Source organism: Prionailurus viverrinus, chromosome A2 (assembly GCF_022837055.1).
Source record: "Prionailurus viverrinus isolate Anna chromosome A2, UM_Priviv_1.0, whole genome shotgun sequence".
NCBI lineage: Eukaryota > Metazoa > Chordata > Mammalia > Carnivora > Felidae > Prionailurus > Prionailurus viverrinus.
In genome coordinates, this window is record NC_062562.1 from 13149712 (window position 1) to 13163739 (window position 14028).

Below are 14028 nucleotides of genomic sequence, written 5' to 3' on the forward strand. Positions count from 1 at the left end.
CCACTCTATTAGAAAACTCTCAAAGCCTTGGAATTGTCTACTGTTTGCCATTGTTTTAGCGCTGGGGCCTACACAGTGACTGGCACAAAAGGAGAGGGGGTGAGGGGAATTCAGGAAAATCATTGTGGTTGGAAGGAAGGCAGGCTAGCCAGCCTCAGAGGTGCTAGGCTAGTGAGGATATGTAAGAAATTTCCTGGGAAAGAACATCAAATAAACTCTGGGCCAGTGGTGGTTTTGAGGGACTTGGACTTTTCCCTGTCCATCTCTGAACCTCAGTGTTTTCATCTGCCCAATGGAGTCTCTTACCCATCCAGCTTCACCTCTGTTATAAAGAAAGGCTGGAAGAACTGTAATAAACAATGAGGGGTGGGGCACCTGGGTGGTTCAATCGGTTGAGCGGTTGAGCGTCTGACTTTAGCTCAGGTCATGATCTCTCGAAGTTCACAAGTTCCAGCCCTGCCTCCGGCTCTGTGTTGACGGCTCAGAGCCTGGAGCCTGCTTTGGATTCTGTGTCTCCCTCTCTGCCCCTCCCCCGCTCACACTCTGTTTCTGTTTCTCTCTTAAAAATAAACATTAAAAAAAAAATTTTTTTTTAATAAATAAATAAACAACGAGGGGTGCCTGGGTGGCTCAGTGAGTTAATCAACCAACTCTTGATTTTCACTCAGGTCATAATCTCACGGTTCATGACATCGAGCCCCACATCAGGCTCTGCGCTAACAGTGTGGAGCCTGCTAGGGATTCTCTCCCTCTGTCTCTCTCTGCCCCTCTCCTGTGAGCACACACTCTGTCTCAAATTTTAAAAAACACAGGGGCGCCTGGGTGGCTCAGTCGGTTAGGCATCCGACTTCGGCTCAGGTCATGATCTCGCGGTCCATGAGTTCGAGCCCCGCGTCGGGCTCTGGGCTGACAGCTCAGAGCCTGGAGCCTGTTTCGGATTCTGTGTCTCCCTCTCTCTCTGACCCTCCCCCGTTCATGCTCTGTCTCTCCCTGTCTCAAAAATAAATAAACGTTATAAAAAAAAACCACAATGAGACTAATGAATAAACAGCTAAGTTAAATATAAACTGAGAACGGCAACTGATACAATAACAATAATCATGGCTGACAGCACAGGTGAAGGCAAACATTTTACATGTATTTAATCCTCACATCAGCCTTATGAGACAAATACATACCCTGATATTTGGAGGCCGTGTCATGTACTGCATCATGTTGCAATGTCAGTTTCCTGGTGAACTGGACTTTTTATTGTTATGATGTGCCCCTCTTTATCTCAATGCTTCTCGCCTTAGAGTGGGCTTTGTCTGATATTAAGATGGCACGCTTGTTCTCTTTTGGTTCACTTTTAATTTTTGTTTGTTTGTTTGTTTAAAGTAGGCTTCACACCCAGCGTGGAGCTCAATGCGAGGCTTGAACTCATGACCCTGAGATCAAGACCTAAGCTGACATCAGTAGTCGGACTCTTAACTGACTAAGGCACCTGGGTGCCTCCAGCTCTTTTTTTTTTTTTTTAAGGTTATTTATTTATTTTGAGAGAGAGAGAGAAGTGGGAGGGTAGGGACAGAGAGAGAGGAAGAGAGAGAGAGAGAAACCCAAACAGTCTCCATGCTGTCAGCACAGAGATCGATGCAGGGCTTGATCTCAAGAACTGTGAGATTGTGACCTGAGCAGAGATCAAGAGTCAGATGCTTAACTGATTGAGCCACCCAGAGCCCCTCTTTTTTTTTTTTTATTGGCTCATTAAAATTTTTTTTTAATGTTTATTTATTTTTGAGAGAGAGACAGAGCACAAGCAGGGGAGGGGCAGAGAGAGAGAGGGAGACACAGAGCCCAATGCAGGGCTCGAACCCACGAGCCCTGAGATCATGACCTGAGCCTGAAGTCAGACACTTAACCAACTGAGCCACCCAGGCACTCCATTGGCTCAGTTTTAAAATGCTCCATCCTTTTGCAACCTTTACCTTTCACCTTTCTGTATCCTTATGTTGTACATGTGTCTCTTATAAGCAGCACAGAATTGGGTTTTGCTTTTTGATCTAGTCTGCCTGTCTTTGCCTTTTAACTGGGGCATTTGGCCTATTTACATTCAATGCAATTATAGACCTTTTTGGACTTAAATTTGACTTCCTGTGTGTTTTCTCTCTGACCCACCTGCTCTGTGCTCCTTTTCTCTTTCCTTTATGGCCTTTCTTAGGATTGGATGCATGTTTTTTTGGTAAGAGTATCTTCGTCTTACAGATGGGGAAACTGAGGCACAGAGACAGTAATTACCTTGTTCAAGGTCACAGGGATGAAAAACAATATAGGCCGGGTCTCTTCCCCTGTTGAGTTTCTCTTCCACCTCGGGAGCTGGATATTGCACAATGATGCAAGTAAGTATCTAATTGCAGCTGTGATAAGCACGAAGTAGGAAATAAAACTAAAAAAGTGGCAGAGAGACGCTTCCAGTCCCTAGACTGTGGCGTCCCCTCAACAATGTCCCCATCACTGGATTGACTGTTCTCATCACTTTTCACCCTCTCCCTTGGACACACACGGGGGTTAAATATTTTCTTGTCTCCGATCCACTGTGCACCAAACATTTGGGGCCAACCAAGTCCCTTTTAGCCTTGACTTGTAGCTTCTACCCCCGCCAGTACCCTCATAAAGGTTTCCTGGCTTCCAACAGAGCCCAAGGTACCCATTAAAAAGGTTGGTTTCTCCAGCCTGGGCCCGTTCTGCTGCAGCCTGCAGACAGAGCCATGGTTCTCAGCATCCCCAACCCAGGCTCTTCTCTTAGTACTGGTTGCTGCCTGGCTCACAGAACTCCACAGTTCTTACAGAAATCAAATCTACACTCTGTGATTCTCTCAGCCCTGAACGATTGTCAACACCTAGAAAACTCCTAATCCTATCTCAAAACCCCATCCAGATGTACCTGCTTCCTTGCCCCCGAATGAGTCCTCATACCGCACTCTTCAGGTTCCTCCAAGTTTAAGTCTCTCCTCTCTATAGTCCTGCATTATTCTCCTTGGTATTGGCATTGTCTGTGTCAGATACTGTCTCCTTTCATCCTCCAGGGCTAGGCAGGGATTGAATACTCTCTGGATCTCCAGAATATGGGCCACACCCAGAGGAAGCGCCCAGAGGGTTTACTGAACAATTTTTAAAACTGCTGAACTAAATATATAAGAATCCTGATCCTCATTAACTTTTCAGGGAATGAAGGCAGCAGAATGTGGGAGTAAAAAGTTTGCCGTCAGTTTACTGAGGGCTTATTAGTGGGCCCAGCCTTATTGTAAGGAAGTAATCTGTATGATTTTACAAGGTTAAGCCATTTGCCCAAGTCCACTCAGCTAGGATGTGACAGAGCTGGAATTAGAACTCAGATATGTCCAAATTCAGGGCTCTAAAAGAGTCCTTTATGTACCCAAAGGCATGTATGTATCTTCGAAGGTTTCAACAACCTTAAGAGGCAGATGCTATGATCACTCACAGTTAACAAACTGAGACCTAGAAAAATTAGATCTATAATGTGTAACAATACACATAAGACTTCAGTAATTAGCGATAATTAATTGCTAACATTTATTGAGCCAGTACTATTTGCCCTGTTTTGTTCATGCATTTAACTTGAATTATCTCACTTAAAGTGCATCTTTGTATCAGTGTGAGTGAATTCATGGTTTTCAGTATATTAAAAAGGAGACAGATATAGAAGGAAATATAAATGTATATGCATTGGTTAGCATATATATCTCCTAACTCTTATTGCTGAGGGGGTCTTTGAGCAATGATACTCCAATAGCAGTGAACACACACCTAGCACCCAGATCTAGAAAAGGAACCAGGATCCCTAGAGAAATGGCATGGAACATCTTGTACTAAAGTAAGGCAGTGCTCAGAGAAAGATGGGAGACATTAAAAGAACACAGAAGTTACAAAGGAGCAGCAAAGTAAATAATAGAAATTAATTATAGGGCCACCTGGCTGGCTCAGTCAGTAGAGCATGTGACTCTTGATTTCAGGGTCATGAGTTCAAGTCCCACATTGGGTGTGTGCCTACTTAAAAAAAAAAGAAAGAAAAAAGAAATTAATTGTAACCCACAGAATAGAATAAATAGTCATGAGTTCATGGTGATATAAATACATGAATAAATGGGGGTGCCTGGTTGGCTCAGTTGGTGGAGCATGTGCCTCTTGAGCTTGGGGTTGTAAGTTCAAGCCCTGTGTTGGGTGTGGAGATTACTTAAAAATAAAATCTTTAAAAAAAAATTTTTAAACATTTATTCATTTTAGAGAGAGCCTGAGCAGGGGGAGGGGCAGAGAGAGAGGAACACACAGAATTTGAAGCAGGCTCCAGGCTCTGAGCTGTCAGCACATAGCCTGATGCTAGGCTCGAACTCATGAGCCCTGAGATCATAACCTGAGCTGAAGTCGGACACAACCTAGTGAGCAACCCAGGCGCCCCTAAAATCTTTTTTTTTTTTTTTTAAAGTTTAGTTATTTACCTTGAGAGAGAAAGAGAGGCAGAGAGAGGAGAGAGAGAATCCCAAGCAGGCTGTGCACTGTCAGGGCAGAGCCCTATGCAGGGATTGAACTCACCAACTGCAAGATCATGACCTGAGCTGAAGTCAAGAGTCAGATGCCTAACCAACTGAGCCACCCAGGCGCCGCCCCCCCCCCCCCCAAATAATAAATATATAAATACTTGAATAAGTGCATAACTGGTGAAGAATGGACAGCTCTTGTTTACAATAGAATTCCAAATAATAAACTAGTAAGTAGAAAATAACCATAGTAATTGTTGCTGGCAAGAGCCATGGATGGGTGCAAAAACTAGTGGGTGAAAATATATTAAAAAAAAAAAAAAGCGTTAGGGTATTTGCGCTATGTATCTCCCCGTAAGATACTTATTGCAAAGAGAAAAATGGTAACTTAACAGTTGAGAAACTGACAGACATTGCTTAAGCAAGTAAGCAAAGTCAACATCACCAGTAGTGAGACACATCAATATCCTGTGACGCCAGACATGACGCATCGAGACGGCTATAACATCGCTTCTGCGGGAATCCTGCCCAAAGTGAGAAACTTCAGTCTAATTATGAGGAAATATTGGACAAACCCATATTGATGAGTAGTCTAGAAAACCAGCACTCTTCAAAAATACTAAGGTCATAAATGATTAGGAAAGACTGAGGAACTGTCCCAGAGTGGAGACTAAGGAGATACACTTAAACATAATGTGGGATCCTGGACCAGAAAAAGGTCACCAAAAGCAGAGCAGGGATTTTCGAACTGGATGAATCTGATTTCCCACCTAGGAAGCAGGATGCCTGGGTCTGGGTCAACTACAGGCCACTTGAGCATCGCATGACTTTGAGGGAGTCCCTGCCGCTCAACTTCAGTCTCAACATCTACAAAGTAGGACGCCTTTTAGACACCCCCAACCCCTTCCGGCTGCTGGGCATCTCGGGCCTTGGAAACTACGCAGGCGTCAGAGGGACGGCTTGATTGGCTATTCGTTGTGACGCACTTGCTAACTGTGGCAGCGCCTAAGCCCCACCCCTTCCTGCCGCGACTCCTAGCACGCATATGGGCTCCGGGCACGTCGCCTATACGCGCGGTTGCACGCGTGTTGCGTGGTGACGTCGTGGCGGCACGGGCGCCATCCCGGAAGCGCGAGCAAGGCCGCCAGATGTGCAGGTGCTGCTGCCACCGACGCCGGGGCCGAGTTCGGGGTGGGGCTGGGAATGCCGGGGCCGCTGGGGAGCCGGGCCGGGTCGGGCGCGGCCCCCGGGCTGTTGCGGGGTGGGGCGCGCCGCTGGCCACATCTGGGCACTCCCCCTGCCTACAGGCCTCAGTTTCCCCGTCCGCGCAATGTGTGCGCCGGCGGCGCCACGGGCCGATTCCGGAGCCAGGGCGCCGGAGCCGGGGCTGCTTGTGTTCAGTCTGCAGTGTCACCCGGAACCGGGCGTTGCAGTCTTTGGGCCTCAGTTTCCCCGCTTTGCAGGGGCGGGGCGTGAGGGGATAGGCGAGTCCCGCCTCTCTCGCGGGTTTTGCTAAGCTTGGGCCGCCAAATTAAATTCTGTTAAATACTGGGTGGAATCGTGGCTCCTCCGCCTTGCCGAGTGACCTTGGGTAACTGAGCCAACCCCTGTGAGCCTTAGTTGCCCTTGGAGATGATAGTGTTTGCTTCATAGGGATGATTGGGGATAAAATGAAGTGCTGTACAAGTGTTGGCTCCTGTTCTTGGAAGGACCAGGGAGCCCCTTGCTACAATGCTGATTCCCTGGCCCCGCCCTAGGACTTCATACTCCCCATGGAGAAGCAGCCTGCTCCGAACCCAGCTCGTTATCACTATCACAGACAGCGCTGTGAGATTCTGATTCTTTATTACTCTCATTGTCTGGATGAGAAAACTCAGGGAGGTGCGGTGACCCTCCCAAGGTCACACAGCCTCCTTTTCTGCGTATTTCCCTCATAAGTAATATTTGGAGCAGAGACCAGAGCCCGTGCTAGGTCATTTCTACTCTGTTTGTGGGCCAGACTAGCTGTTAGGGAAGTTTTCCTGAGGCAGGGGAGCGTGCCTTGCATCAGCCCTCACATCTGGGAGCCAGAGACTGGAAAGAGCCCCTTGAAGCAGAACCATTTTACACAGGTCCAAATCTTGTGCCCTGCCAAGCACTAGCTGTGGGCTTCCTGCCACACGACTCTGCCCTTTGGGCCCAAGTGTCCTCATCATACATGATTATGCTTCTTTGGAAACGTGGATAGTGGATACTGTGGGTGTTGGTACCTGGCACATAGTAGGAATTCAATAAACCTAGTGATTATCTGGTGGGGGGGGGGGGGCGGATTTCACCAGGTGTGGCAGCTTATTTCCAGAAGGCATGTAGGGGCTGCAAATAGATAAGTCTTGGCCTCCATGGTGTTTGAGGGAAGAAAAGTATTAGCTGTTAACATTTGTAAATGAGGTGATTTTACACACAAAAGTCCACATTTCTGAGGGTTTTTTTTTTTTTTTTTCCTGGAAAAATTCAGAAGTCTGGTAGTAGTCAGTTACTACTGTAAGAAGCCGCTGTCCTGGCAGAGGTGGATACTGAACATCCGTTCAGATTCACACTCGTGGGTCCTGCAGACTGGGCATTTGAATTGTGACTCGGGTTTACTGAGTATGTGACAATGGTCCAGTTTCTCAGTTTCTGAGTCTCCGTTTTCCTCATGTGTAAGTAAGGGTAACAGTTCCCGGTGTATAAAGTTAGTGCATTGGTTAGCACACAGTAAGTGCTCAATAAAGAGGAGAGTGGGTTAAGGGCTCTGAAAGCCCTTTGTGATTCTGCATGTGAATCTCAACCAATTGCAAATGGGCCTTTCTGTCAGCAGTTAAATACGTGGACCCCAGAGCCAAGCTATGTCAAGATTCTGGGTTTTACCTGACACCCCCGCCCCTGAGGGTGAGTGCCGAACCTGTGGCCCTTCCTGCCCTGGCAGGGTCCAGGAGGCCCCCCACCTGCCATGATGGTCATCTACCTAGCCACACAGCCATCTGGGTTGCTGGGGCCCGTAGCCTGGCTGAAATTCTTGGCTTTAATTTGCTAATAAAACCCTAGAGTCAGAGCGGAGTTTGAAAGCCTCTGGTTGCCTCCACCAAGCTAAGTTCTGGTGACCCCTTGCTGTGAACCGGTTTCTGGGCTGGGCTCTGGAGGCCTTTGCTCTCTCGAGGCTGACGTTGCTTTGGTAGCGACGGACAAAAAAGTCAAATGATTACTAAGATAATTTCAGGAAGAGATGAGTCGTTGAATAAAATAAGGCGAAGTGCTTATAAAAGTGATCAGAGTCGAGAGGAGGGGCAGTCATCACGGGAGAAAAGATACTGGAGGTGGTGATGATTTGAGGGGGCAGTCATGTATGTGAGGACGGCAGGTGCAAAAGCCCTATGGTGGGATGAGCAAAGTTGAGGGGGATGTAGGAAGAGGCTGGCAAATCTATGCAGGTGGAAGGTGGCCGTGGCCTTGGGCACATGGAGCGTGGGGGCCACAGAGGTCGGTGGGTGATGGGATTCTGATGTGCTTGGGTGCAATTTACAAATATGTCCTCCCAACACCGCTGGATTCTCAGGATGACAAAGCTGAGGCTCAGGTGGCATGACCAACTCATGGCCCGCGTTCCCAGCCCCTCCTTTCTGTCCCAGCAACCCCACTGCCTAGTGCAGACTGAAGACTCTTTCGTCTTGCCTGTTTTAGGCAGCGGAGGAGGAGGAAGAGATGGACCCCCCGGACTCGGCCTCGAGGGTCTTCTGCAGCCGCATCCTAAGCATGGTGAATACAGACGACGTCAATGCTATCATCCTGGCTCAGAAGAACATGTGAGTGGTAGCCAAGGGCTGTGGGCCCCAGGCGTGGGAAGGAATCCACTCGCTGGCCAGCATTCTTGCCCTGTCTGCCCTTACCCTGGGCCCACACTGGTGATAAAATGAAGGAAATGAGCAAATCTGCCGGCTGGCTCCAAAGTAAATTCCTTCCTGGCCTGGAGGCGAGGCCTTGGCACAGGAAGCAGGGCTTTGGGATGGTTTCGCAGCTGTGGATGGCTTGGCAGGGGCTGTAGCAGCTCCTATCCCAAGGCCCGGGGTGGGCTGTTGGGGGAATAGGAAGGGGCTGCGGGAGGGGATTTAAGGAAGCCAGTGAGCTGATCTCCTGTTGGGAATCTAGTCTCTCGCAGCCCAGGCTGTCTCTGCAGAGGACCTGTGGTCTTTCGGAGGGGCTGTCAACACCTTTGCCCTCCTTAAGGGCTTGGCACTGTGACCACTGTGACCGATTCCAGCCTGCTCTGTGGGGAAGAGAGGCTTACACAATCTTGGGATGGAAGCACAGCCTCCTGTGGCTTTGTTTTTGTGTATTTAAGCCAAAGGCTCTTCCTTCCATTTATGACACAGCAGCGACCTGGTACCCTTCCATTTCTCTCCACCTGTGACGGGGGTACTGGGTTTGTCTGGGTCAGATTTAGGCCTGGCCTGGTGAACTCCCAGAATGAGGGGAGACAAAACCAGACACACACCATGGCCCCATGGTGTCAGGGCTGGGCCAGGGGAATAACCTGGGTCTAGGGACTCAGGGGAGTCAGAGTCTGCTTGAGGGAGGGTTTATACATGAGAAGGATGTACTTGGGTAGGGTTTTGAAGGTTGAGTAGGAGTTCGCTAGATGGCTCAAACAGCAGGTAGAGTTCTACATGGCAAGGAAACAACACATGCAAAGGTCATGAAGCAGGAAAGGGCCTAGCATGATCAGTTTGTAGGGCATGGTTTGCAGGGCTGGTGCCTTCTCTTTGCTGCCAGGCTGGACCGCTTTGAGAAGACCAATGAGATGCTGTTGAATTTCAACAACCTGTCAAGCGCCCGCCTGCAGCAAATGAGCGAGCGCTTCCTGCACCACACAAGGACCCTGGTGGAGATGAAGCGGGACCTGGACAGCATCTTCCGCAGGATCAGGTGGGTCCCCAGCCTCTCCAGCTTCTGCCTCCCCCTCAGGTTTCTCCCCTCTTCGATGAGGATCATCCACTCTGCAAAACAGAGATTCTGCTAATTTGTTCTTTGAGGCTTCATTGCTCGCTTAGCGTCTGAGAAGATCTGAAGTTGGGGATAAAAAAATCTTGAAGTTTCTGGATTTAGATTTTATTTATCTTTCAATAACTGCAACGTAGTACCAGATGCAGGATGCAAAAGGCAGGCAAGTGCAGACAGCGAAAGGCAAGTCTCTGGTCCTCCAGCCCCCGGCCCAGGTCTTCTCTCAAAAGGCATCTGAGATTGCCAGTTTTGGTGGGTCTTTTCTGAGCTGTTTTCTGTGAGGACAGAGAAGAATGACGTTCAGGTCCCTAAGCACGTAGAATGCTCAGCGCAGCACCCAGAGCCTGCATCACTGTGGCCACATGCCTGGGCCTGGAACTAGCCAGAGCTGCAGCTGTATTTCCAGCTGACAGCACCACTTACTCTGTCCTGGGGGCAGCCCCACCCACTGGCAGACTCAGGAACAGAAGATCATGAGACAGGCCAATTAAATCCCGTATAAAAACACATATTTTCTGAGGTGTCTCATCAGGCTGGTTGCCCAGGCGTGGTTTTGGGGGTGAGCAGGAACCCCAAGTGTTGGCATCTTTTGTGCATATCTGTATCACCCAGGAAGGGGATAGTTGTGTCTGCCCAGTTGCCTCGTGGGTGGGGACCCAGCAACGGTGGTGCTTCTGGTGGGGACTGGGTCACCACAGTCAAGGATGAGACTCCACCCCCCGAAGACCCCTTTGTTATTCTTTGTAAAGGTGACTTCATTACTTTTTTTTTTTTTTTTAATGCTTATTTATTTTTGACAGACAGAGCATGAGCGGGGGAGGGGCAGAGAGAGAGAGAGGGAGGCACAGGATCCGAAGCAGGCTCCAGGCTCTGAGCTGTCAGCACAGAGCCCCATGCGGGGCTCGAACCCACGAACCGTGAGATCATGACCTGAGCCGAAGCTGGGCTCTCAACCGACTGAGCCACCCAGGCGCCCCGGTGACTTCATTACTTTAGGAAGAAAGGAAAAACAGCTGATTAAAAATGAAGGAGGCGTTTCTCTGTGAACGCCAGTTCAATGTATGCAAGTACTCAGTGTCTGGGGTGTGCATAATCACTCCTGGCCCCCACACAGACACTGTCATCCTAGTGGTGGGGGACAGGATGGGACAAGTCACCCAGAGGAGCGACAGCTGAGGAAGGGGTGAGGAAGCCTCCTGGAGGGTTATCTGGGCAGGGAAGGATTAGACCTAAGAAAGGCATTGCAGATAGAGGGCCTAGCCAGACCCAGCACGGAGGACACGCACAAGCTCTTGACAGCTGAGCAGCTGCCATCTATCCTAGGGCTGGGAGGTCCGCAGGGCTGAGCACATGGGCCTCCTTCCAGCCCAGGAGCAGAGTGACAAGCAGTAAAGGGTTGGGGGGAGTTCCCATCCCCCACCCACCTGGAACTGCAGCAAGGGTTCCTGGCGTGCACCAGGCCCAGCCTGTCTGCTTGGCAGGTTCAGCCCTGTATGCCTTCCCTTCCCCTGCAGGACGCTGAAAGGGAAGCTGGCCAGGCAGCACCCGGAGGCCTTCAGCCGTAAGTGTCACCCAGGGCTCCTGTGCCCCACGTCTGGCCTCTGCACCCACGGATGCCAGCACCCTCACCCCAGGTCTGGCTTCCGGAAGGTCACCTCAGGGGCTGACACTGAGCCCAGGTCCTGGTGGGCTGTAGATCTAGAGAGACTTGGAGCAGGGGGCAGGGGCATGGGTGCTTGGCTGGTCTTGGCAATCTGTAGAGCAGGTGCTGGGACTAGGATCCCCTCCCTGGGGGAGGTTACACAGGGGAATGTGGATAAGAACAATGACAGTCCTTGCCCAAGTGGATGTAGTGTAGCTCTATGAGCCAGGCTCTTACCTGCAACCACCCATGAGAGTGGGGGCTGTGAGTGTCCCATTTCATACAGGGGGAAACTGTAGCCCTAAGGAGCAGTGACTTCTCAGAGGAAGTGCAGCACCCCCTATGCTGACTCTCAGTTTACCCCCTCTGCCAAACGGGCCAACATCTCCCTACCTCAGGGCTGCTAACAACCATAGGCACAAAGGCAGTGCTGTCGGGTACCTGATTGCCTTAGTCAGTAGAGCATGCGGCTCTTGATCTTGGGGTTTGAATTCAAGCCCCCTGTTGAATGTAGTGCTTGCTTCAAAAACAACAAAAAGCAAACAAGGCAATGCTATCATCAGGCCTGCTTTGTTTATAGAGCAGAATGCTGAGGCAAGGGTAGTGAGAGGCTTGGCCCTGGCAACACAGGAGGGCAGAGCTAGGCTCAGGCCTGTGTTGGCCTGACTCCCGAGAACCTGGGTCCTTATACCCTGAAGGGAAACCTCTCCTCTGCCTGGGCCTCGGTTTCCTCCTCTGTAAAATGGGCCAAGTTCGGCCCCACGGGGTGGCAGGGGAGCTGTTAGGGGTCATAGGCCCAGTGGATCCCTCATCACGGTGCCCGCCACAGTGACTAAGCCAACTCCTGGCCTCCTTCCCCCAGACATCCCAGAAGCATCCCTCCTGGAGGACGAGGATGAAGATCCCATACCACCCAGCACCACGACCACCATTGCCACCTCCGAACAGAGCACGGGCTCATGTGACACCAGCCCTGACACTGTCTCACCCTCCCTCAGTCCTGGCTTCGAGGACCTTTCCCATGTCCGCTCCAGCTCTCCTGCCATCAATGGCCGCAGCCAGACGGACGATGAGGAGACGCCGGGGGAGTAACCCTACTCCCTGGCGCCCCGAGGGGTCTCAGGGAAGTGGCAGCTCTCCCCAGGTGTCTGAGGTGGCAGTACGTAGCCCTGCCTGGAGATCAACAGCTTTGCCACCCTGTTCTGTCACCCAGGGCTCCTGGGGGACAAGACTCCCTCCAGGGGTGTGGAGTTCCTGGGGGGGTCTATCATTCCCAATTCCTCCTCACTGAGAACATCTGTCTTCTGCAGACCCCTCTGCCAGGCCAGGGGATGACCAGCTCAGCTGGAGTTACGGGCTGGGCATAAGGGAGCTTTTCCAGAGCCAGGCTTGAGGTCTGCTCTAAACATTTAAAGGCTCCCAGAGACCGGAGCCAGAAGGCCCCTGCCCCGATGCCCTGGTCAAGACCACCTCAAAGTGGATCAGCACTGTCATGTCTCAGTTCACCCCAACCCATCCCTGTACCTACTAATTCTGGTCTCCCTGCCCTTTCCTCCAACAAAAGTATTGAATGCTGTCTCCAGTTGGCATGTCGAGGAGGCTTCTGAGACAGTTGTAGAAGGCTCAAGAGGGAGGCGGGCCATTCAGCTGCAAGCCTGATGAGGTCCGTGTTTCTCTGGCCAGAGGTGTCAACCCTCAGGGCCCAGCAGGCCTCTCCCAGGACCTCCATGGAGCAAGCTGAGCCACCTTGGAAAACAGAGTTAAACGGAATATTTTTGTACCCGATGTTTACAGATGCTGTTGGGAAGTTATCAATAAAAAGACTCTGTTACTAAAAAGGGAAGGGTGTACTTAGCGGTGGCTTCCTTCCATCCTTGGGCCCAGGATGCCATAAGGGGGATAAGTGCAGGACGTGAGACAGGAGGGGTGTATGGACGGCCAGGCACCACTGAGGTAGAGACGTGGCTGCTCTTGGTGGCAGTCTCCAGTGGTAGCAACCGTAATAACCCAAGTTCCTAACACTACCTATGTACTCACACGTGCCGGTTCCCTTATCTCTGAGTAACTTCTCCAGATCGGTCTCAGGATGGACTCCTCAGGGAGGCAGGCCGGGTCCCTTTCCCCATTAGACACTGTGTAGAGTTCCCTGTAGAGTTCTTTTAAGCACTTAAAAATTACGTTATTAAAGACATCTTCCTAGATCCAAGAGTGTGTGCTTTTGCCTGTTAATAGGGGGCGCTGGTAAGTGTTCAAGGAAATAAAGAGGAACCCTGCCAAACCTACGCGTAACTTCTCAGTCCTCACCCCTCCCGTTCCTGGCACTGTTTAGCCATCCACGACTCCTTGGTCCTAACAGAAGTCCTCTTTGGCCCCAAACTGACCCTGGGTCGCACCCCATTTTGAGTGAGTGCGTCAGCTTCACCTTCCCTCACTGCTCTGATAGGCGCCGCCTTGAAATTCCTCCAGGCACAGCGGCGAGAAAGTTTTCAAATATCTAACTCCTTGGTGATAGGTGGATCCCGAGGGTTCGGGCACGTCCCACCCCTGTGCCGCCTACCACCTTCCCGTCCTGAGCCCTGAGTCCCGGACCCGTTGACCCTCTGCTTAAGTCCTTCGCTTTAGCACAAATTGTCTCCTCTACTCTTGTCAACAAGCATTCCCCCGAGTGACCGTTACGTGCAGTTTTTAGCCAACTGAGAGACAACCTGGAAAGGTGAGGCCGTCCCCTCACGTGCCCTTGGAGGACAGGGGAATGCACCCGGAAGCGGGTTGGTGACACTCGCCCACGGGGGCTGCGGCTTCGTTAGCCCGCGCCCAATACGGCGGCGGGGCGGGGCCGGG

The 14028-nt window shown here is 50.8% G+C and overlaps 1 protein-coding gene and 1 long non-coding RNA gene across 2 annotated transcripts; one reads left to right on the top strand and one right to left on the bottom strand.

The window, feature by feature from the left end:
• The first annotated feature begins 5532 nt into the window (after nucleotides 1-5532).
• Nucleotides 5533-13388, top strand: KXD1 (KxDL motif containing 1). The gene is made up of 5 exons (XM_047848800.1): nucleotides 5533-5688; nucleotides 8229-8350; nucleotides 9318-9470; nucleotides 11060-11106; nucleotides 12050-13388. Exons 2-5 carry the CDS (start codon nucleotides 8250-8252, stop codon nucleotides 12277-12279), a joined length of 531 nt encoding a protein of 176 aa, XP_047704756.1. The 5' UTR covers nucleotides 5533-5688; nucleotides 8229-8249; the 3' UTR covers nucleotides 12280-13388.
• Nucleotides 9685-14027, bottom strand: LOC125160152 (uncharacterized). Its single transcript, XR_007150161.1, has 4 exons — nucleotides 13893-14027; nucleotides 13225-13409; nucleotides 12716-12933; nucleotides 9685-9820 (listed from the first exon to the last, which is right to left on the bottom strand). It is a non-coding gene; the product is annotated as an uncharacterized LOC125160152 (long non-coding RNA).
• Nucleotide 14028: the final 1 nt, after the last annotated feature.

Excerpts from the sequence above, each read along its gene's own strand:
- KXD1 (XM_047848800.1), top strand. The coding sequence starts at position 8,250 with ATGGACCCCCCGGACTCGGCCTCGAGGGTCTTCTGCAGCCGCATCCTA. Across the intron at positions 8,351-9,317 it reads ATCCTGGCTCAGAAGAACAT|GCTGGACCGCTTTGAGAAGA; the intron begins GTGAGTGGTAGC and ends CTTTGCTGCCAG. Across the intron at positions 9,471-11,059 it reads AGCATCTTCCGCAGGATCAG|GACGCTGAAAGGGAAGCTGG; the intron begins GTGGGTCCCCAG and ends CTTCCCCTGCAG.